The 23,136-nt window shown below is 38.8% G+C and overlaps 1 protein-coding gene across 1 annotated transcript in view; it reads left to right on the top strand.

Annotated features, from left to right (window-relative positions):
- Positions 1 to 3,894: 3,894 nt before the first annotated feature.
- The window catches only part of LOC141009710 (uncharacterized), a 102,957-nt gene continuing 83,715 nt past the window's right edge, over positions 3,895 to 23,136 (top strand). The window contains exons 1-7 of the mRNA XM_073482400.1: positions 3,895 to 3,982; positions 4,924 to 4,998; positions 5,084 to 5,183; positions 11,394 to 11,517; positions 11,891 to 12,166; positions 12,741 to 12,821; positions 14,403 to 14,522. Of these exons, the coding sequence (XP_073338501.1) occupies positions 3,895 to 3,982; positions 4,924 to 4,998; positions 5,084 to 5,183; positions 11,394 to 11,517; positions 11,891 to 12,166; positions 12,741 to 12,821; positions 14,403 to 14,522 (864 nt within the window). The remainder of the gene's footprint in view (positions 3,983 to 4,923; positions 4,999 to 5,083; positions 5,184 to 11,393; positions 11,518 to 11,890; positions 12,167 to 12,740; positions 12,822 to 14,402; positions 14,523 to 23,136) is intronic.

Genomic DNA, 23,136 nt, shown 5'->3' on the forward strand with positions numbered 1-23,136 from the left:
CATTTATTCCCCCTGGTGTGAAAGCTTTCGGCGTGTGTTCCTCTTGTTTGCTCAAGTCTCTGTCAGTGCGCTTCAGTAATAATGACAGAGTGGGAGGGCCACTCGGTGCAACTAATAAGGACCGCGATCTAGCAGCAGGCGAGATCCCACTGTGACTTTTTATTTCCAAGTCCAGGAATCCGGAATCAAGACTGATCTTAATCACACATGGATTATGCTTTTGTCGCTGTTTCACGTCTCTTTTTGCCTTAGAGGAAACTTTCCGAGCAACTGTGAGTACTTCAAGAGCACATTTCACAGCAAATAAAAAAAAAAAACCACATGTATATATGTAAATATCAGCGTGTTTATTTCATGAAATCCCCTTTATGGCGGACACATTTTGCATCTTTTGTCGCGTGTTTTCTTTCTTTCTTTTTTTTTTTTTAAAATCCGCAGGCATGTCTCGGTCCGTCCAACTTGCCTGTTAACCGGGACGCATGCCTCATGAGGGGGGTTGTTTCTGATTTATGAACGCACTGCAGCGGCAGTAAACGCATCACTTGTGAGCAGCGAAGTGCTAAAACGTGGAGCAGGACACCGAGGTGGAAATCGTCTCGTAATTATTACAAAAAAATAAAATCAGCCAATCAGCGGTCGCGCAGAGAAAACACGCTCCTTTGAATATTGAGCGAAGTTACAGCCGCTGAATGAATGATGGAGAGACGTGCTGGAGTTTAACTTCACTTTTCACTAACCGTGAGTGATAAAAGCCTGCAAAAATAAATAGACTGTGTCAGTTTAGGTAATAAATCCACGCAGGTTTACAGCAGATGGTGCACTACATGAGGCAAAACAACGTGTGGTCTTAAAGTACCGATTTAACTCCCACACAGCCCTCGGTGATCAGAACCAGTCGTGTAGAGATGTAGTGTAACTGTGACTGCAGGGCTTGCATGCATTTGCAGAAATGAAGGGAATAACATGACGCCTTCACGCAGACATGACATGTGATACCTCTGTAGTGCTTCTTGTCTACGGCCCCATGCATGGTTGCAGTTGTAAGTGGCATGGTCACTTCATCTCCAAGCGCCATGATAGTCCTACTGTAGGCCTGCATGCAAAACTTTAGGATCCAGTGGGAGAAGTGCTGGTACTGTAGCATGCATGGGGAGTAATCACGTGGAGGAGAATTAATTTGGATAAGACAGCAAAGAACAGGCAGTAAAAGAAGGAGGGTATCAGGAAAAAATACTGTTGGTCACACTTTGTGAGAGTGTGCATATAAATTAAGTTAATGTGTAGTGGGTGTATTATGGTCCATGGAGGTCAAGTTCATTACTCGGCTCTGGCTTTAGCCCTTTTCTTCCCCAGTGGAAATAGATAAATTGTGCAGCAGGAAGGGAGGATTATAGTCTTGGTAACAGGATTACGGCTGTGTTGTCAAAAAAACTACACTACAGGTAGGGCTGGACACAATAACATTGTAAGGCTTTGTTAACAATATAACTTGATATTTTTTAAATCTCCTCCAAAGCGCTCGGCAAAATCAAACATCACAATATTTCTGAACAAATACTGCGACAATATTGTGGGGAAGACTATTGGTACTTTGACAAAATATTAAAGGTGCACTACGTAGTTTTGGGGAAGACATTTTAATCAGAAGAGAAAGATCTCCACTGATGGATTCTTTAAACAAGCTAAATAAAACAAACTCTTTTCATTTTCATGACTGAATAAACAAAGTGAACTTAAAGGACAGCACAGTTTCATACTGTTTTACTTTGGTTATATGTGGCAGACCCTGCCACCTTTCTAGCTTCTAACAGTGTTCTGAACAGTGTTTTAGAAGTGTTTTATTCAGTTATGGAAAAAATTAATATTTCAGAGTTTGTATTATTGCCTCATTAATATTGTTAAAATTTGCCCCTTTAATACAATGAGATTTTTTTTATCAGTAATCATCAGTCATGTGGATATGATGACAGTTCAACAGTCAGGAAAGTTCAGAAAATTACATCTCTTCAATTTAGCCTCGAAAACTAGGAAGAAGTAACACTTATGCTATATAACAATATCCAAAAACTAGGACAATATATACTGTATAGTCTCATATCACGATAACAATATAGTGTTGATTTACTGCCAAACCCTAATTACAGGTACTATAAAACCATGTATGCCACTGTGAGTTATAATTTGCCACTTTGTTTTCTGTAGGATAGACAGTCTGGGCGCACCTGTGCTGTTGTTTAAAGAGAATAACCACAAAAACAAACAGATTTTACATTCATCTATTCGGTGTCACACATGTGTGAAACTGTTTGCAGGCTTCTATTGAGTTTCTCCTTTTTTTTAAGTCCTTGAAAGTCCAAGGAAAAAAAAAAAACTACTTGAAACATTTTTTTTTCTTTTTGAGTTCAGACACTATTGAAGTCATCACTGTTCTGGCGGTGCACCAACTTTACAAGCAAAATACTGAAGAAGTTTTTGTTTGAGTTTGAGTAGTCCACGAAAATAACTTCACTGACTTAACTTGGGAGCAGACTCTTACCATCAAGGGTGACTCTGCCCTGAAAAATGTGTGCCGTCTTTGCAATGGCATGAGAGTAATGCTGAAGATTTGGTTTGGCACCATCATCAAATTGTTTAAGAGACTTACTTGTAACTGGAGGTTTTCCCAGGTTTGATCCTTGTATGAGACGTCCTTGACCGAGACGCTGCTGACAGCTTACTCATCAAAACTCAACAGTGTTAATAGAGTTGAAACAAAGATTAAGGCTTTGGCATTATGACTTAAACCGGATAATCTAGCACACGAGCAGCCAAAAGTCATGTATTGCAGATGTCTGTAACTTCTCATATAATTACGTTGTAACACATAGTGTAAACTTAATAAATATAGTATATAATATAAATACATTTATTTTGGGAACGGTGAACACCCAGCAATAGGATAATCACATTGCAAAGAAAGTAAAATAATGATGAAAACTGCTTACACTTGCTGTCTGTTTTTTTTAAACATGCAACATAGTGCATCCTATAGATCAACATCAGACACAGTAATACCTCCCTGTTGTGCTGTCTTTACGTTGTTGTTGTAGATTGTTTTCTGAGCAGATTAAGTGCATTGGCGCAGTTCCACATCTAATTTGTGGCGATGACACACAGGCCTAATGAATTGCAAACTGTCCACGGAGAACAAGAAGCAGCTTGGCTCACTAGTTAACAACCGAAACCTTAACATAAACATAGCTTAGAGTATAATGATTTAGCCGCAGTGTAGACATCTCCATTCATCACCGCATGACAGGTGTTCATGAAAACGAATGAACGGAGGAGTCGCAAGTGCTTTCCCAGTTTGGGAGACTTTACGTAGATACATAGAGCGACTTTAGGGACAAAAGAGTGGGCATGGGAGTGTGGGTGTAAGGGACAGTCAGGTACGAATCCAAGGTAAAATTGAGTTTCACAATAACACCACTTGCACATAATCTTATTGAGCGGCTGAATTTTAACAGAAAAATGAAAAGACCTGCTTTGAAGACAAAGACAGAACTCTGTGAAATATAATTGCAGCCAGATACAAAAGAAAGAAAACTTCTGAGGCACACAGACAACAGATTGTTTCAGTGCCAGGCTAGCAGATTGATTCCAACTAAAGCTGCTGTTGAGCAGAATAACAAGTTCAAAATACAAACCAGCAGTCACATTGTTTGCTTGTGTCTGCCGTTAATCTCAGTCCATTAGCTTTGCATTTGTTTGCACTTGCACGCAGATAAATACTCAGTTAAGATTAGCTGTAGGCACGTGTTTTCATTTTTACCAGGTATGATGACTGAACTGAATTTTAAAATGACTCTCTTTGCTTCCAGGTTTTCAAGTGGACTGCTTTCTCGTGTCAGAGCCATGATTTACTTGTTGAGATGGGCTGCTTTCCTTTGGACTATAAATTCCATTCCTTGCACTTTTGGAATGGCAGTGAGTGAACGATCAGGTGTGTTGTCCTCAACTCTTTGTCTTGTGTCTTTCAACAGTGGGGGGTCATTTGGAAAACTGGGTATATTTTAGTATAACTGTATCAGTTACTCTTAAGTATTTTGGTGTCCACATACAGTGGGCAAGTTTAATCTATTAAGTGAATGATCTCTCATTAATGTCATGTAGAGTCCTGTATTGGTTAGTCAGAGTTATTTGCCTATATTGGGTCATCACAGATGTATCAGTTTTGGTGTATATGTTGTCGGATAGTGCCAATATGAAAAACTTATTTTAGTGCAGAAAAAGATTCCCAGTGAAGTTTACTGTTTCAGACAATAAAGTTTATTGTTGAACTGCAATATATCCTGCCTCCATTACAGTACATATCTTTATCGCAAAGGTTTGATAAACACATCTGAGAGATCATTGCAAATAATAAGCATTTATCAGCAGATATACTGTATATCGATATAGACATTTTTGTCGAGGTCAAGGTAAAAAACAGGTAGATAGACAGGCATGTATACAGGTGGCAGATAGACAGGCAGATGTTGAATCTTATATATGCTTTACATCCCAAACCCATGTTGAGAGGATAAACATATCCATATTCTTGCTACGCTGAGTGTAACATTTGACAAAAAACTATAGAGTTGGGACTATGGGACTATCAGTATTCATGAAGTGAATCTTCATTTAAATGTCTGTAAAGCGGATCTAGGCTTGCCTTTAAATTACATCCTTGAGTCTTCTCTCTTTCTGCTATTTTTCAGTGTTGAAACTAAAGTTTTAAAGATTAATGGAAAAAAACTATGAATTGATTTTCTGCTCTGATGTGGGGGAAGTTTGTTTTTAAAAAGAAAGTAAATGCGCTGTGGAATTGATTTAATGATTCAATTTATCATTTGCTTTTCTATAATACCCAGCAAAACCAACTTCTTTCTGGCTTTTCTCTAGATGGCTCATGTCCCCGTCTGACTGTGGAGGATCACAGGTTTTCTGATGTCTTAGATCGTCCCCTGGAACTCACAGGTATGTTTTGAGTGGACACAACTGTTTTGTATAAGTCAACATGGGGTCTTTTAAGTCTAATGACACTCTAAAATCCCGTTCACAGGATTTGATCTCACAGAAAAGTTTCTCCTGCGAAAGGGAACAATCACAGAAGACCTGCCGTCGTTTCGATTAGGAAGCAGTCCTCTCATTAAGCCAACGAAGTGAGTAGCATCCTTATGTATGTTGGCGTGCATGCATGTTTATTTTCTGCATCATTTGGACTCAGATGTTATACCCCGGCTCCTTATGACATTTGAGGATAACCCAGACAGACAACCTGAATGTCAGCCACGAGCCAGTAAATAATCTCCCAATATGCTGCTTCATTTCCACCACCCCCTTGCTCTTGCTGTGGAACCATATCACAATACAAGCCTGCTATAGGATGCAGTCACTCATGTGTGGCCAAGGCTATCAACAGTATTAAACCGGAGTGTTCGTTTTGATTAACATCTTGGCTATTACTCTTTTGCTCCCTGATGTAAATGTTGCGGATATGCAGTTATTTCTTAAAACTCAAATACACTGTCAAATAGCTTAAATGTTATTATAGATTGCTGTTGCGCAGACCATGATGAGGATTTATGCTTGCTTTCCCTCAGATCCGGTGATATTCTAAGAAAAAAGAATCTGTGTAGCCATAACTGGATGTCGTGAAAGGGTTGACTTGAGGCAACCCAGATATACCCTGCTCAGAGCAATAGTTCCATTTGCCTTGGCTAATAAGGGCAAGCAGCGAGGTGAGCTGTTAGACAGGGAATAATTTGAACAGAATTAATATATATTGCGTTTATTCTAGAAATCTCCTAAGGGCAAAAAGTGGGACATAAAGGAATGGAAAAAAGAATGTCTGAGCACGTATAATAAGATAGGAATATTAAAATAACTACATAAATGACACACTGAGGTGCCATTTACTGAAGACCTTTATTCCCCTGGTCAACTGGTCGGACCGCTCTGTGGTTTCACCTTGATGCTGATATGATTATATAGTGGGGATTTGAATTTGATATATTATTTATAAAGGACTTTCTGCTCTTTTACATTCAGCGCCTTAAGCTGTATCAAGAAAGACCAGTGGCACATATGAACCTGTAATGGTTGCCAAACTTAGCTTTACAGTGATGTTTTGGATTTAAAAAAATGTATCTCGAGACGCTTGTCGCTTTGTGTCCTTAGGTCGTAACAGTGAAAGAGAACACTTTGTCGTTCTTCTGGGAGGGGCAGGATATTTTTAGCATTTTTACATGACATGCAAACTGTAAACATTTACTGCCACTCTCTCTCTGGCGAGGTGAAGGAATCTTTGAGCCAGGTGATTTGTGATCTCCTTCCCCGTTCAGTCAGCCGGCTGAAAATACATTTACTTCAGCCGTTCCCTCGGTCTGGGCCCATAGTGCAAGAAGATGCTGGCGCTCAATGACACTGCTGACAGTGTCATTGGTTATAGTGGCGAGACCACGATCCCTCTCATATCCAATTATCTAAGTACTTTGACAGGTGATACTGCATGTCAGCTGAGGAGGGAAAGCTAGGGCAATTGCACGAAGCAGGAGGCCCCTCTGCCCCTGCCACAGCCACTAAAACATTGCTCACTTAACTCAGAGGATATGCAGCAATAGATGCTCGACTCTCTGGATCTGCCTAATGTTCTGCCAGCTCCTTGGCACAATACACGTTATGGCGCATAAATCGGAGCTGACACGTTCAAGGAACATTTGTGCAAGGCGACAAATTGCCCTACAAAATGCAACACATATTCATAACATGCTTCCATACAGCAATAAAGCAGAGTGCTGCAGTTGCTGTCCGTCTTTAGAAGCATATCTACGTTTGGCCTTTAAGTCACATATGAACTTCTGTCTCATATTTTCGTCTGATTCACTGTGTGCATGTTAGCTACTCACTTTTTCTTTCTTATAAATAAATAAACAAGTGGTTTCCTTTTCTTTACTTGCCATTTGCAATAAAGGTAGCATGCAGCCTCATTAGACTGCGTTGTTTTGACTAAGATTACAATCCTAGTTTTACAAAACAAAACCCACCAAGGTGTAAAGGTAGAAGGCACACTCGTCTTTATACCTTTTATATCTATTCAGATGTATGTGTTCTTTGCGTCAGCTGTACCTTGAGAGAATTCACAGGCCTGTTTGTTCTTTGTTCCTGTCTGAAAGATCAAATCAAATGCAATTTTTTGGCATATCTTTCTAAAATGGGACCAGAATGAACATTTCTTTTGAATGCGACCGCAGTGTCTCATTATGTGGTTTTTGTGTGATTGAATGCCAGCTATCATGAAAACAACACGTAACAAGTAAAATGTTAAATGGGATTCAGTAAGGTGTTTTCATATTATGTGTTTAGATGCTACATTTGAAATGCAGACACAAAAGAGTTATTCAGACTGAGAAAAAGTGTATCATATCACCAGGGTTTGTGTTTGTTTATCAGTCTGTGGCTTCGGGGGTTTGCGACTGTCTTGTCAGTTAATTAATCATGAGGGCTTACTGCAATCAATACTGTAAACCTGATTCAATCTTTTTTTAAGTCATAAGCATCTATATTATTTCTGGAAAATACAGTGTGTCTGTGCTTTTTCGGTTTTATGTTTGGAAACATTATTGTAACCATACATGTATATGTTTAGGTCAGTGGCCTTCTGGCCTATGGCCTCATAAATACCAGCAGTACTTACTGACAAATATACATCCAGGGATTGTAACTTGGGTTACAGGGTGCATATGAGGAAGTAAGGAAAAGGACCCAAAAAATAACTGTAAAATATACTATAGAGGCTTACATGTACAGGCAGCTGAGAATCCACACAGTAACAGGAACAGGGCAGATAAAAGAGATAGAGGCAGAGGTTGAATTGGCTAGAAAGAAAAAGCACAAAGCAACACTGACTATCTACATGTGTGTGGGGTAAGTGAGAAGTGGCTGGAGACAAGGATGGAGCAAAGTGAACACAACTGAGGCAGCCGTTGTGACAACTTGTTTAGTAGTCATACTATTAGCACATTCTGTGAAAACAGTTCAAGGTTGACTGGAGGTGATAAATTACTGTAAATGAATGTAGTTCTGGTGGCAGATTACACATTTTTGTAATGTTTGCCTGTTATCAGTGGCCTCTTGAAAGAGTTGGGTACTGTTCGCATTTGAACAGAAGCCAGAACTGGGACCAGTACCCAATGGTACCGGATTCCAGGTTCTGGTATAAGGATTTGGTATCATTGGCTTAGGGATTCAATATTGGTTCCATACAAAGGTTCGGGACATATTAAAAACATACTGTTTTAGCTTACCAAGTAGCATGTTTGTGAGGCATTTCAGATGCAGTCAATGTCTGATAGTTGGCTTGAAGCTAGCAAAAATGCTAAGATAATGTCAGAGACAGTGAGCAAAGCCAGTTATCTCCAAGAACAACTTATTTAACTAGCTGATTAATTACATGAAGAGGTTGATGAAGTAGTCAATGCTTCACTTAAAGTTGCGTTGACTAAGCAGGGTTTAACTTTTTGTTGCTGGCTGAAGGTGTGTTTACTAATATCAGCTTAGGCTCCTGTGAGGGATATCAAAGGATATCAAACATGGTACACTCTTCAGCTTTTAGATGTATTTTGTGTTTGACCAGTTGTTTCAGATAGAAGCGTTGCCCTGGCCTGCTTTGACTTTGGCATTACAGATATTGCAGCAAGTGTTGGCTGTGTCGAGTTTGAAAGTGTAACCACACTTGGAGGGGTGTAGTCTTGCTCTCTCTTTCTTTCTATTCCTCGAAAGATGCACTCTCAGGCACCAAAATTTGGCACAGCTTGCAGCTTGATTTTCATGTGAATCTGTACTCGGTAGTCCAGACATAGTTCAGTGGATACTTTTAAAAGTATAGAGTTTGGTACCTTGCAATAAGATCTCTACATTTATACTAACTGATGATAACATAGAAGTCTTACACATCTCAGCTACAGACATGTACACTCAGTTGTATAAATTATACTTCTTCCAGATCACAGGCATGCATTAGATTTAACTTGATCAGTGGCAGTCTGCTATCATGCTGGCAAGCACAGCATTTCCACATTTAAACAGGAAAGGGAACTCATGCTGAGAGGAAGTCCTAGCAAGCATGAATGATGCATTTACTGTGTAAACCAACATGTTCGATCCCACTTTGATCTGTTGGAGGATTGAGTGTCAGTGATAGGGATGTGAGCCAACTAGGCTAACATTTGAGGTTTGATTGTTTCAGCTACAGCAATCTGAGTCCTCTGACTCGTTTAAAAGAACCCTCCTGGATAGGATTTCTGACAAGCCAGGACACTAAAGCCGCTTCCGGGAGATTCTCTACCAGGCCGGGAGTGTTGCTGTGACATTCTGTCAAACCATTGTCTCTGATTATACAAGGGGTAGCGGCAGCCAAGCAATATACATGGTCAAAGAGATTTTCCAAGAGTGGTGATAGTTTCCAGAAAGCACATGGTCGTTCCTTTTAAAAATGGAATTAGGTCTGATTATAACTCTGGTGACAGCCATCCTGTGATGTTTCGTTCTTCCGCTGATAATTGATGTGCACTATTTAACAACATACAGCACAAATCACTCTTCTCTAAATGACATGTTACTCAAGAAGATGTTTTTTTTCCAGCGTCTTTATTGCTGTGGCAACTTCAGTAGTTTGGCTCTGGACCAGGCCCCACTACAGCACTTCGCATTGTAGAATCCGGCCCTGTAGTAAACAAACGTCACACCACTTACAATGGAGCAAAACATTCTCATTAAATGAATCCGGGAGGTAGTTGCATTTCTTCCAAAACATATTTGCAGATGCAGAGTCATTATATATCCTCACTCATTACTTACCTAAGCATTCTTCCAAAGAATCAGAAATATAGTCTTCAAACCAACTTACACAGAGTTTCGGGTTTTGCCATTTAGCCACAGATGACAGTCAACACGAGGTCGGGAACTTTAACCCTCTGGGCCCTCAGAGATCAAGTGTGCCGCACTGTAGACAGACAGTTGTTTTGAAATCAGAGCACTTAGTTGGAGACTTTGAGGAGAAGGGTGTGAAGTCCAGGGCCCCAACGGAAAACAACCCTGCAGAGTATTCTCAGTTATATTAAACCCGCTAAAATGTATTATGTTCCATAAGTTGCAGTGTAGTGCATACGCTCTTGGAGTTCTCTGTTATATTTTTCTCTCATGTTATTCCCTGCCTCTTGTAATAATGTGTAATACGTTCGGTACAAGCAGTTAGTGTATGTGCAGCATGGTAATATTCTCTGTTGAGTTTATTTCATAAATCCGCATTTTTATAAATTGCCCTGCCACTTTTCATATTGATTTGCAGCTGAAATAGTCCTTTAGCCCTCGGGCAACAAATAACCTTCCCAGTCCTTGGCCTCTCAGAGACACGTTTGATTTTTCGAGAGCTTTAACTTGGTGTATTTATCATTTTAGTCATGTACCGTTTACACTGAAATCTCAAAGAATTCAAGGGACACAATAGAAGAGGGTATGAAGCTCTGAGAGAATAGGAGATGATATATTGGAGTGAAAACTAATTTCCAACCTGTCTGAAGAAACTCTCTCTCTCTCCCTCCCCCAGGCTGTGCTCTGCCTTCTCAATGACCTTATCATTGCATTATTATTATTTTTGCTGATCTTGATTTATTATGTTTATGCTCTTCCACTGTTAATCCGAGTCTGGAGTTAGGGCTAGGGTTAGGGCATTTTGAAGGGTACAATGTTTTGCTGCTCTTATGTATAAAATTAGGGAGGTAAGGGGGGGCTGTGGGCTGAGGGATGAGTTACTGAATAAGCTGTAATTCATACGAGGGTGGGTGTGATTTGAAAAATGATATTGTTTTTCCTATATATCCCCTATTTTCTCTGCATATTTTGCCTCTGCTGGAACACATTTTCGGCTGTGCACACAGAATTGTTATTTGACTTTACAGAGCAGCTGAGGTCACACACATAAACCTATAGCTGCATTGCATGAGGCATCCATAACCCTGTAACTGTGGCACATGAGGTAAAAGATTGTGTTCTGTGACTTTGGATCAATGAATGACAGAGAAGCCAGTATAAAATTCATCAAGCTAAATGGAACCAAGTTTGTCAGGTTTATTTATGTGAATGGCTCTGCGGTAAGAAGATATTTAAATGTTTTATTGATCATCGCAGTTGATTGACTGGTTCATTGTCCAGCCTCTGAAAGCCTTTAGAGTTTTCATTCAGTGTTGAGAAATGAAACATGACACCATTATCTTTCATTTTTAGGATGTTCTAATGTTAAATTTATTAATGATATTCTAGGTAAGGTAAATTTGTAATGTAATCTGAGTGTGTTATATTGTGTGTTTTTTTAGAGTAATATTTCCAACTGGGCTTTCAAGTGAATACTCCCTCGTCACCCTCTTCCGGGTGAGAAGAACGACAAAAAAAGACCGCTGGTATCTTTGGCAGATATTCGACGAGTCCGGAGGCAGTCAGGTGGGCCCACACTGTATGCTTTAATGTCACATATCAGTTTCAGGTACAGCTGGGCAATATATCAATACTTTATTGTTATCAGGATATGAGACTGAACAACATCTTACATTTGTATTGTAATACTTGTCTTTTCCCACTTAGTAATTATATCCACATCACTGGTAATTATTTATCAATAATCTCATTGTGGGAGTATTTTGGGAAAGTGCCAGTAGTCATCCCTGCATTATCATCGCTATGTTGATATTTAAGTATTTTGTGTTTTTAGTATATTGTGTTTTTATATATGTGTGCGATGTAGCCTAAACATATTATGATAATTAAAAGATTTTAATGATGGGAACCTTTTTTCAAACTCTCCTTTGCTCCTCAGGTGTCTGTTGTGGTTGACGGCGGCAAGAAGTCAGTGGAGTTTTCTTCCCCGGGCCTGATAAAAAACACTCTGCGCTACACGTTTAAGAGCCGTGACCTACATGCCCTCTTTGATCGCCAGTGGCATAAGCTGAGCATTTCTGTACAGAGCAACATAGTCTCCATTTACATGGACTGCAAGCTAATAGAAAGGAGACTGACTGATGAGAAGGACAGCATTGACCCCAGTGGGCGCACTCTCATTACTACACGAGTGGAGGATGGACGACCTGTAGACGTATGTCCCCGGCAAACTTTTTTTTGTTGTCTTAAGTTGCATCTATTTTAGCAGTATTGTTGCTCGCGTCCAGTATCAATCAAAAGCGTTCAGTGAAATCTTGAGGAATGCTTTCAAAACACACTTCAGGGCGTATTTTTAATCTGTGTAAATCTTCTATTGTGTCATATGTGTTACGCTCATTCTCAGAGGTTCCCCAAAGTGCTGAAAAATCATCAGGTCACCCGATGCCTCTGGGTAGAACTCAAGTAGCATTAACAGCCGACTGTTTAGTCCATGTGATTTGTAAAGTTGAAAGTCAGTAAATCCAAGAAAATGCTCGGGTTCAAGTTCTTCTGCAGTTCTTCATAAAGAGTTTTCTTCAATTCATATCACAGGTTTAGATGTGATGTTTTTGAACTGCTTTGCTTGCAAGGACAATGTCAGGACAACTTCAAGCTAGAACAGCTGACAGTTTAACAGAGTGTACTTCAGTGACGAGCAGACATTTGTCAGTCAAAAGAGAAGCATGATGTGATGATGAAACTGTTACATGATGCTTGAATGGTCCTGTAATGAGAGCTCTTTTTCACAGGTTGAAATGAAGCAATTTCTGATCTACTGTGACCCTTACATGGCTGAAATGGAAAATTGTTGTGAGCTGCTGGAGCCTAAGGTAATGTGCTATGATGTGTCACCATAGAATTTAAGCCTACTATTCATTTAAAGTAAAGTGGAAGCTGCTTATAGTGATCACAGTTTCAGTTATCAACCGCTCATATGGATCAAAACGCTTTGGACAGAATCATTCTTATCATACTGTTTAAATTAATTTGGTATAGTAATCAAATGCTCATTTTGTGTCTTTTCAAACAACACATGGGAAAAACAAATAAAACTACAGTAATTCTATTGTGGTAACCTGTCTGTTTCCAGCTACTTATTTGAGGCTGGTGTTGCATTTGCATTTCCTCTTAATGAAAAAACGTAGTCTCCTCGAATCTCATGACAAACTGCCAAAAACAAGCCAACGAGAAGCAGCAGTGAAATTCTGCTTTCCTCAGGCTACCTTGTGTAGCCTGCTCAAACAACAAGAAACAGTCATGGCCGCTAGCGATGGAGACAGAAACGAATGTGCACGGGGAGAGCCCCTGTGGTTGTAGTGAATTGATAATGCCCAGTCACATAATCCCCCCCTTCAGCTTGCCCTTGTTGGGGGAAAGGCTCTACTGACACTACTTTTAAATTCACTAAATAGCAAAAAAAGTCTGTTTCGTTTTATATTGTGAAATAAAGAGAAATATTCTGTTCCAATAATTATCCACTATAGTTTTCAAATGAACCCAGCCAGATATATAATCAATAGAAGAGGTTTCCACGTGAGTAATGAGCGATAAAATTCGGACATATCTGTCCTTTACCATTTACATATAATGCATTTAACATCTAAATAAATAAATCAGAAGAGACAGTTACACCCTATAATAACCAGCATTAATAAATGGTAAATTTGAAGTTATTTTACTGTTAACAAACAATTTAATGCCTTATAAACCATTAATAAAGTAATATAAACATCAGTTGCAGCTTTACCAGAAACAATTGCTTAATAAATGGTTTATAAAGCATTTCATTGTTTGCTAACAGTGAAACAGCTATTAACCGAAGTTTAATTCATCATGAATTAGCATTTATCAGTGAGAGTTATTATAAAGTACTACTCAAGATACACTATATAGCATGTTTGGGTTAAGAATTCAGAGAGGGAGAGCTGTGCTTCAGTAGCACAGTGTTTAAGTACTGTTAACCTACGCAGCATTATAAGACAATCAAAGCATTTGAAAGGTTTTTGTCTCACCCATGAGGGCATGCATCCCTGCATAGAAACTTAATAACAGACATCTTCCATCAACATAAATCAATAAGAGCTAATGTTACAGTGATTCCAAATGGAGAGATGACCTTTGACCTCTTTGCCATTACATGTCTCCATAAGCATGCTGTCATGTCAGTGTAAAGTTACTCCGAGGGAATTGTAACAACCTTGAGAAGGACTTATCACTGTGAGTCTGCTTAGGACTTTCTAAGTTTCACTGCACAGGATGCACTTGCAGCGTGACAAACTGTAACTATAATCCAGCTAAAACCCAGGTTACGTCGGGTTAAGTGTGCTGAATTAAATGGGATTTTGGAGTTGCCATGAAGCAAACATGACAAAGGATGGTGTCTAAATGGTGAAATTTCTGTATTGATCCAGTGTGAAGCCAAGGAGACATTTAATGGGACTGCCCCTCCCCTGGTTACAGCCCATCTGCCTCAGATGCTGTCTCAACCGGCCATACAGTCAATTGACAGATGTCACTGTCCAGCTGAAAAGGTACAATCAATTCAGCCCCACAAGGGCCTCTAATTGAGTAAGTGTAATGGCTATTTAAACTGACCCAGCACTAATTTACACTGTGTTTACTCAATACTTATAAGCATAAACAACCAGTTAAAGGACATTTATACCAAAATAATTTATTTTTTGGATGTCTACCTAAAACAGTATAGCCATAATATATTAGTAAACACAGGTATGACTCCTACACTTTCAAAGGATGGTAATTCTGCACACCACTATAAATTTATGAAAATGCAAAAGTATTCTTTCAACTGCAAATTTTAATGTTAGATTGAAATGCAAATGGAGACCTGAAAGCTTCGAGCTGTCTTTGAAAAGAGCAGATGGTACAGCTCCAAGGCGATGTCCAATTCCACACTCCGCCTTTTATGATTTTTACATTTTGCCTGTAAGTTACAAACAGAATGAACTTTTCATAGTCTAATCATCATAAGAGCACACTATTTCCTACAGTATAAATACAATTTGGATAAAAGACTAGGGTCATATAATAAAGATTATACATTTTCTTACTTCTCAGGCAAATGATACTGTGCAGTATTTTCTGAGGATTGACTTTATTGTATAGAACATTTTAGTTAGTATGTGAATTATGGTCAATATCACTAAATTAAGAATACTCTAAAGCTAGACTACAGTAACGTGTCTTGATTTAACATCACCAACCGCACTGATAACAAACACAGCCTGAAGTATATTCCTGTATACAACATCCATAGATTAACAGCTATAATCTATAACAGTGCCCTTCATTGGACAAGTTAATGTATGTGTTGTCAAATGTTAATGTAAAATGCAGCACTATGCAAAGCTATATGTTACCATGGCAACCATAAGTAAAGATGATGAGCCTACATTTTTTTGAGGTCTTATGTCATCATCAAAATTAATTCATTCAAGTACTTTATTTAATGCTGGGCAGTTTAATCTACAGCATATAAGACCTATAAGACCATCACATGTATGTGGAATTGCTGTCCTGTGAGAATCATGTATCTCTATAAAGTCAATTTTTCACGAGCACAGAAAAACAGCCTAATCAGAAAGGGTTTTAAATAGCTTATTTAGCTTAAGAATAAGGACAATTTTCTAAACCCCTAAAGGAATCCTTCAGTTTATCAGACAAATGCGGATTCAACTAGAAACCAAATCAAACGAGTGGCTTACACAGAATCAATAGTCAGAATTACAAATCATAAATCATAAATGTTAAGTCTTTTAATGTCATGGCACAATGTGTTGAAGAGAGATCCAGTAGCAACAGCCACATTCTCTCTTTGATTATGATAAATCTTTTAATCCCACTAATGTAAACTGTGTGCACAGGGAGAGTCTGGTCTTCCAGGTGTGTCTGGACTGCCAGGACAAAAGGGGGATAAAGGAGACAAGGTATGGACGATATTTTTATGATGTTGATATATGCACTTATTTGTCTCTGTATTTATTTAAAAGGAAACATGTAGGGTTAAGTGAATGTTAGAGATGCAATATTTTCACTGCAGTCGAGACTTAAGTGAGTGGGCAGCGTTACGTTCAACGTCCACAATTCACTGTAAGTCATACATAATGCAGAAACATTGATTTAATCATGGAGAGTATCATCACTGGGCCACCGGGCTTTGTTCATTCTTGCAAATTATCATAGTCTTGTTCTCAAATGCAACTCTGAACTGCTGCCTTTGTCTGTGGCCAGCACCACTGGTTCTTCAAGATGTCAAGTAAGCGAGCATTCGAGTCCCTTTAGGACAGGACACTTGAAAGTCATTGTCAGAGGGAGTGGGATACATCTCTCCATCAGCAAGCAAATATCTCTGCTGTAGTGTCTGACAAAGTTCCATGTTCAGACTTTAGATATGATACAATGCAATTACCTTGACAAGGTGAATTTTCTCCCAAATCTCCCAAGGTGTGTGAATTGGGAAATCATACATTTGTCCATTCCCTAGAAAAACAGGTAGTTCAAAAAGAGGGGAACACTTTCTCAATGACAGCTCAATAGACAGGTGGATTTGTAAATGCTAAATGCCCTGGCACTGACAAGTGTGGGTGTTGTGTTGGTCGGAGGTCAACAAAAAACATAAATGAACCGCCAAATATCCAGACAACAAATTGTTCTCTAGACAAATCACAGTATGAGATGCCCTTTTAGCCGTCGGTGCAAGGTTAAAAAAAGAACCAGAGGAGAATGTGTTCAGCTATGAATGGAATTCATAGGGATGAACAGGTGGTGGTACTGTACGTCTGATAAGACCAGATGGCTTTTGGGGTCAGTGTCCTAATTACCATTATGTGGCTGTTGGATTAGGATATGCTGGATGACTGTTAGACTTTTCCTTCAGGAGAACTACTCCTCCCTCAAAGCAGATATGCATGTGTGTAAAATCATTATACCTTTAGAGCTCAGCACTGGAATTTGGAACGGGGGTATTTTATTGTGCTGTCTAGATAATAATATGTTGTGACTGTTCACTTGACGCAGTCCTTAACACTGTTTAGATTAGCCTCACAATTAAGTTGCTGCTCTTTCATAAATAGTGTAAAATTAATCACAAATGACAAAGATTTCTAGATTATTGAGAGAGCAATTTGGGTTTTGCATTTAGCTGCCATGTTTCAAGGCAGTTATTACAATTTAAATCAGGAGAGACTTCATTCTGAGTGAACAAATACATTTTTATTGCCCTGAGCACAATAAAATGAGAATGTAAATGTCTTTGGCTGCTAGACCCCATCGTGAATTCATCATATTTGGGGGTTGTTGGAGCTGTGAGTAGTATAGGAAACCCCACCGATGGAGTCTAGACACTGTTGGTAATGGTGATGGGATGAAGAGAATGGCTGAAGATCTGTGTAAGATGGGGAGTGGATTCTGGTGAGCTCAACCCAGGTACTGGATAAGAAGGACTGGAGGTGAAAGAGGTGCAACAGTTTGTAATGAAATTACAGCTGACAACAGCAGAGGAGAGAACAGATTTAAAGTTTGACGGCAGTGACATGATAGGCAGGTGGAGACTGTGGCAAAATCTGGTTGTTTTAAATGAAAGAGAAATAAACGGCTCCTAGTCAGCTGATTAAGAAGAAGTAGGAAGAGAGAGAGAGAGTAATGTGAATTCCTGGTTGAACTTTGGCTGAGCTTCATGTCAGTGACAATTTGGGAATAATGAGCTTCTGTCATTATATTCCTATTATCTAAATATATAATGTATATGCGAATAGATTTGTACCATTAAAGCTTTATAATTTTTGTTATTTGGCAAGGTGACATCTCTTAACCAATCGTAGATCTTTGTATATAAAACGCCCTATGTGGGAACCCATTTTCTTGCATTTCTTAATCAGGAACATAGAATATTACATTCAAAACTCTGTGTGTATAGCAACAGATTGTCCTAATCAGATTTGTAAATGTGTTATAATTGGCCTCTAATGACTCTTAATTGACCTAGCAGGGATCAGCTCTCAAGCTGTAATGTGTCCGTGTATGAGCACTTTGAGTGTGTTGGTGGTGCTGCTGATTAATTAGTTGCTGCTAATTGTTATGTCTACATTCAGTGGGTAAGAATGCATCAGGCAATTTCACATTTCACAAAAGGCAGCTTGTATAGTTTAGCAGGCACTGTGACAAATAGTTTTATTGGCCAAGTTTGTTTTGAACCCAAGCACAACCAAACAGGCGCTAACAGCCGCGCACATCTCTTATCTGTCTGCGTACAACAAAGCAAAAGCATGTTCACAGTGCATGTAGCTGTAAATCGCTTAGCTGTTATGTTACAATACTCAACAGTTATTTAAACACAATTTTCAGGAGCACAGGCCATTCCATGTTTTTCTATTAATTCTGCGGGGCCATGTCTTGTGCTGTGAGTCAGTGACTCATACTGTTAACATCTGAAATCTAATTTCAGGTCTTCAACAAATCAATACTTGGCACCATTTGTTTACTTACCGAACAACAAAATTCAAAACAAATCCCATTACATGCTTGGGCACTCAATCAATGAAGTTAAGGGAAAAACTTGATCAGGGACTACTCGTTCCAGACCCGGCTCTCTAGTTTGTGTTCAGTAACCTGGTACACTGAGCTGATAACAACCCACCGTCGCTTTTTTCACATTTTAAAAATGTTATCCTGACATTGTACCCGTTGTTCCGTTTTTGATTAGTAGTATGATCAGGTAAAAGTTATTTGTTTTTCATCAGGCTGATAAATCTCAATGAGAGCCCGAGCAATATATTGATTGTCTATCACATGTATTTTGGTATTGACATATATATATATATATATATATATATATATATACGTTTCCCGATATGCGCGAGTATGAAAAGTTTTTTTTTTTAGATTATAATGCAGAAAACAATTCCCAGTAAGTTAACTGTTTCAGTGCACTAATGTCATTTCAGACAATAAAGTTTATTACTGTTAAATATCCTGCCTCTGGTACGTATCTTTGTCCCGAGTGTTTGAAAACCACATTTAAGGGATCATTGCAAAAAATCAGTGTGTAACAGCTGATATATCAATATCAGAAATTTTTTCTTCCTAATAAAGGTATCAGCGTCAGCCCCAGAACTCAAGTATCAGTTGGGCTCTGCTCTCAACAGTGAAATAAAACTTAACCAAACTCAATAATAATGTCATGTTTAATGCTGATAAAGGTTTGTGATATAAGAAACCTGTGTGGCTGGCACACAGCTCTTTATTTTAGATTATTTTTCAGGCTTTTGAGCCTTTATTTGACGGGACAGTTTAGAGAATGACAGGAAATGGAGGAGTGAGTGGGGGAGGACATTCAGCAACCAAGGCCGCTGTTACATGAGTCACCCACTCCGCCAGTTGAGTGCCCCAGCTTTTTATTTCTAATTAACACCAATTATACCAACACAGCCAATCTAAAGCTATTTCTTTTCACTGTGGCACTATTAAATCGTTAAGTGAAAATGGCATATCTAAGTTAAGATATTACTGTAATTACTGCAACAGTATTTTTCTATATCACCAACGCCTAATGTAAGGATTCAGTTACTAATGTCAAATGGCTTGAGAAAGTGTTTCGAACATGTACGCACATAAAATGAAGTTGTAGCATCAAAAAGCAATATGCTGAGTCTGAAGTTGTTAGCTTTTCTTGCTTTTCCTACAGAATACTTTACTTAGATGATTAAATGCTCAAGTAAATATGAAAACTAGGTATTCTGTTCCTGACATTTCATTTTATTGTAGAGACAAAGTGATTACGGTTTAAAGTTCTGACCTACTTCTCCCCATGTGTTCCTCCCACCTCGGGTCTTGAGAGGTTCATCATCTTTTTCATTTCAACCTCCTTCTCCTCTTAATCCCCTTGTTCATCTCCTTCATCTCCTTATACGTGCATAGTGTAATGAATTGTTTTTGCAGCATGAGAGGTGGAGGCATTCTCAGTGTGTAAAAATACCACGTAATCTTAGGTTAAATATTGACTTAATAAATCTCAGGCATGGAGACATTTGTTTAAATGATGAATCAAATCAATACCTTTACAGGCGTAGAAGCTTCAGTGCCACTGCAGCACTTGAGATAATTTAACTAACACAGTAACTATAGTTGCTGTGTTTGATAGACTGATGTGCAACAGTTAAATAAAGAACTAGAGATAGATTATGTTGGTTTAACATGGTAGGGGTTAATGGTGCAATGTGTAATACTTATACTTAATAATAAATTATAATTTATTTTATTTATTCATTTATTAATAATAATAATAATAATAATAATTAACTTAAATCCTCAACAGAATGTGAAGAGCTATCAGTTTTGACATTATGCGAAAGATGTCTATATTTATGTTAAAGAGATGCGTGCTAACCAGCTAGCCCAGGCCTGTCCTGCCCTGTCCTGTCCTTTGTAACTTATAAGACAGTAGTCCCAGTTTCAGCTAGGAGATGTATGCGAGCGATATGGTTATTATGTTTAGCAAGCTTTTGTAGATTTTTTTTTTTACTGCTTGATTCCACCGGACACGTCTCAATGAATTAACTCGTTATAAATCGCACGTCTTGAAAATTCATTGGAAACCAAAAGAAACTGCCATGGTTTATCTTTCCACTGTCAACAATCCACAACAATCATCTCCGGTTTGGTCGAAATGAATCCTTAATTCTCTTCTCAACACCCTGCTTTTCCACGCTGGTGACGACCAACCATCCTGTCGCTGCTGTGATGCTTCACACCTCTTCCGTCTTCTCCGTCAGAGATCTGGTCAGAGCTGCTGTAAATTCCCTGTCGTCAAACTGTCGTCGAGCCCGGTTGAGCTGCGCGATGATGCTCGCTATGACCCCCGCGATCCAAGCAGACTCCAGTCAGCTAATAGGGTGAGCTAACTTGCTAACATCAGCTAGCTGCTACAGCCAAAGATAGCAACAGCAAGAATACAGTGAACAGAAGTTATGGTTTTCTGGTGATATGCTGTCCCCCTATCCTTGGCCATATCTTAAACACTGCAGCTTTAAGGTATATTAGATTTGATAGTGCAGGCAGAGCTGCATATAATATGATGTCAGAGCAGTATATGCAGTGTGCCATTGACTTGACGTTAGCTGAATTTAAGTAAAGTAAGCAGCTGGAACAAAATCATAATTCTGAGTGATAGCAGCAGGTATGTGAAGACGACAGAATGTCACTGATCATTCAGTGAAAATGTTTCTCACGTCTCATGGGATCTGCAGATGTTCTCATGCCACTACCAGTAAGAGAAAAACAGTAGAAAACTAGTTTATTTTGAGGCATCTGTCACGCTAAGACACTGTCATGTGTAGTAATCGCTTTTCTCTCATTCACTCTGACCTTGTTGCACATTAATCTGTCTGATAAATTATGGTAGCGGTTCACGTCTGCTAAAGCACATTTAATTAATATTGATCCCTAAATTTCCAAGGGAGTTCATGTGACTATTAAACAGTGCTGCACTCTTGTAGATTTACATTATAATACATTGAAGGGGGGTAACAAAGTCATAGCAAATACTGTTAATAAGGTAAGCTCATGAGACTTTCAATTACTAACATGAGAATCTCAATCTGTCTAAGATTAAGAAGTAGTCAGAGTGTGGCTATTAAGAAATGTAGCTTGACTTTGTAGAGATTAATCAAAGACATCTGGGCAATTTAGAGCATTTAAAACACCCATAATAAGAACTGCAGGCCAATCATCGTGACCTACACAGAGGGTTTCTTGGGAAAGTGTGTGTGGATTACTTAGGCTGTGTTACTCCAACAGAAAGTACTATCCCGCATTACAGTCAGAGTTTGATGGAGGATTCTAATGCACTGCAAAGGGATTAAACTGTGATGATTAATCCAGAATCCCTCAGGAAATTAAACAGATAAGGATTGGGTTATAAGAATGCAGCTTACTTGAAAGGAAATCCATTTTCTATGGCCCTGCACATAAACCCTGGTATTACTAGATTTACAGCTCCTGCATGTACATGCAAAAGGAAAAAAAACACAGGCATAATGGTGAAATTAAAACTTCTTCTCCTTTTACAATACCCTTAATTTGTTTTGCACCATTTACAACTCTCCTGCCCCTATGGCTTGTGTTTTCAATTAGAGCCCTCTAATTCAATTTACACTCATTGTACCTCTAAAGTGAATAATTCCAGGAGTTTTATTCAAGGCAGTTTATTATTGGACTGAATTGTGATTAGCTGTCAAAACCTTGCATTGTTTCCATTATATTCATCAGAGAGAAAATATTATATGGGTTTCTAAAAGGGTTTGTGCCAGTGGTTGAATAGCACATTTGAATAAATGTAGGCTAAATTTAAAGCGCTGTGAAATGTGTACATTCCCATATGCATTTCATGGGGTTTTATCTGTTCATAATGAATATCAGCAGCTGTGAATTGGAAAATATTACATTGGCCACATGGTATTTGTAACATCTACTCTTTTATTCGCTTATATGAATCAAATGGTTCATATTTATCAAAGGTTGACTTGGTATGTTGTGTAGAATAATGGGACCTAAGGGATTGAGATGACATCTCAGTTATTAGGTTTGGCCACATTTTCTCGTTCGTCCTAAAAAAGCTTATTGAGTTCAGACAAACAGGGCTTGAAATGAGGATGTGACCATGAATGGGCATCATGTTTAATTGGATTCTTAGCTCGCAGCGAGTTCTGTATTAGCTTAATTTGTTGAGTGCCTATCTACCTCCATCGTCTCTCTCTAAACAATATAGTGGAGAATTTGTTCCCTTATCTTTCCACTCTTATCCTTGTTTTATGCTGCCTTGTAAAGTTATACCCCTGAGACCAACACACTTTCCTTCCACTCTGGCCCTGCCCTGCCCTGCCCTCTTTTTTTTTTAAATAATACAATTATTAAAATGATACAATGAACCTTAACAAGGTTCAGATTTGTGTTTCCCAGTTGTTGGGAAATAGTATCCCAGTCTGCAGCTGCTGAGACACTGTGTCAGTAAGAACTTGTGTAACAGCTGTCGGAGCAAGATCGTCGACAAAATGACAAGCGTTCATAAAGCTATTCACTAATGTGTGAATGAGAGACCTTTCACTAACTGGTCTGTGTGTTGTTCCCGTC

The sequence above is a fragment of the Pagrus major genome, chromosome 15 (genome assembly GCF_040436345.1).
Source record: "Pagrus major chromosome 15, Pma_NU_1.0".
Taxonomy (NCBI): domain Eukaryota; kingdom Metazoa; phylum Chordata; class Actinopteri; order Spariformes; family Sparidae; genus Pagrus; species Pagrus major.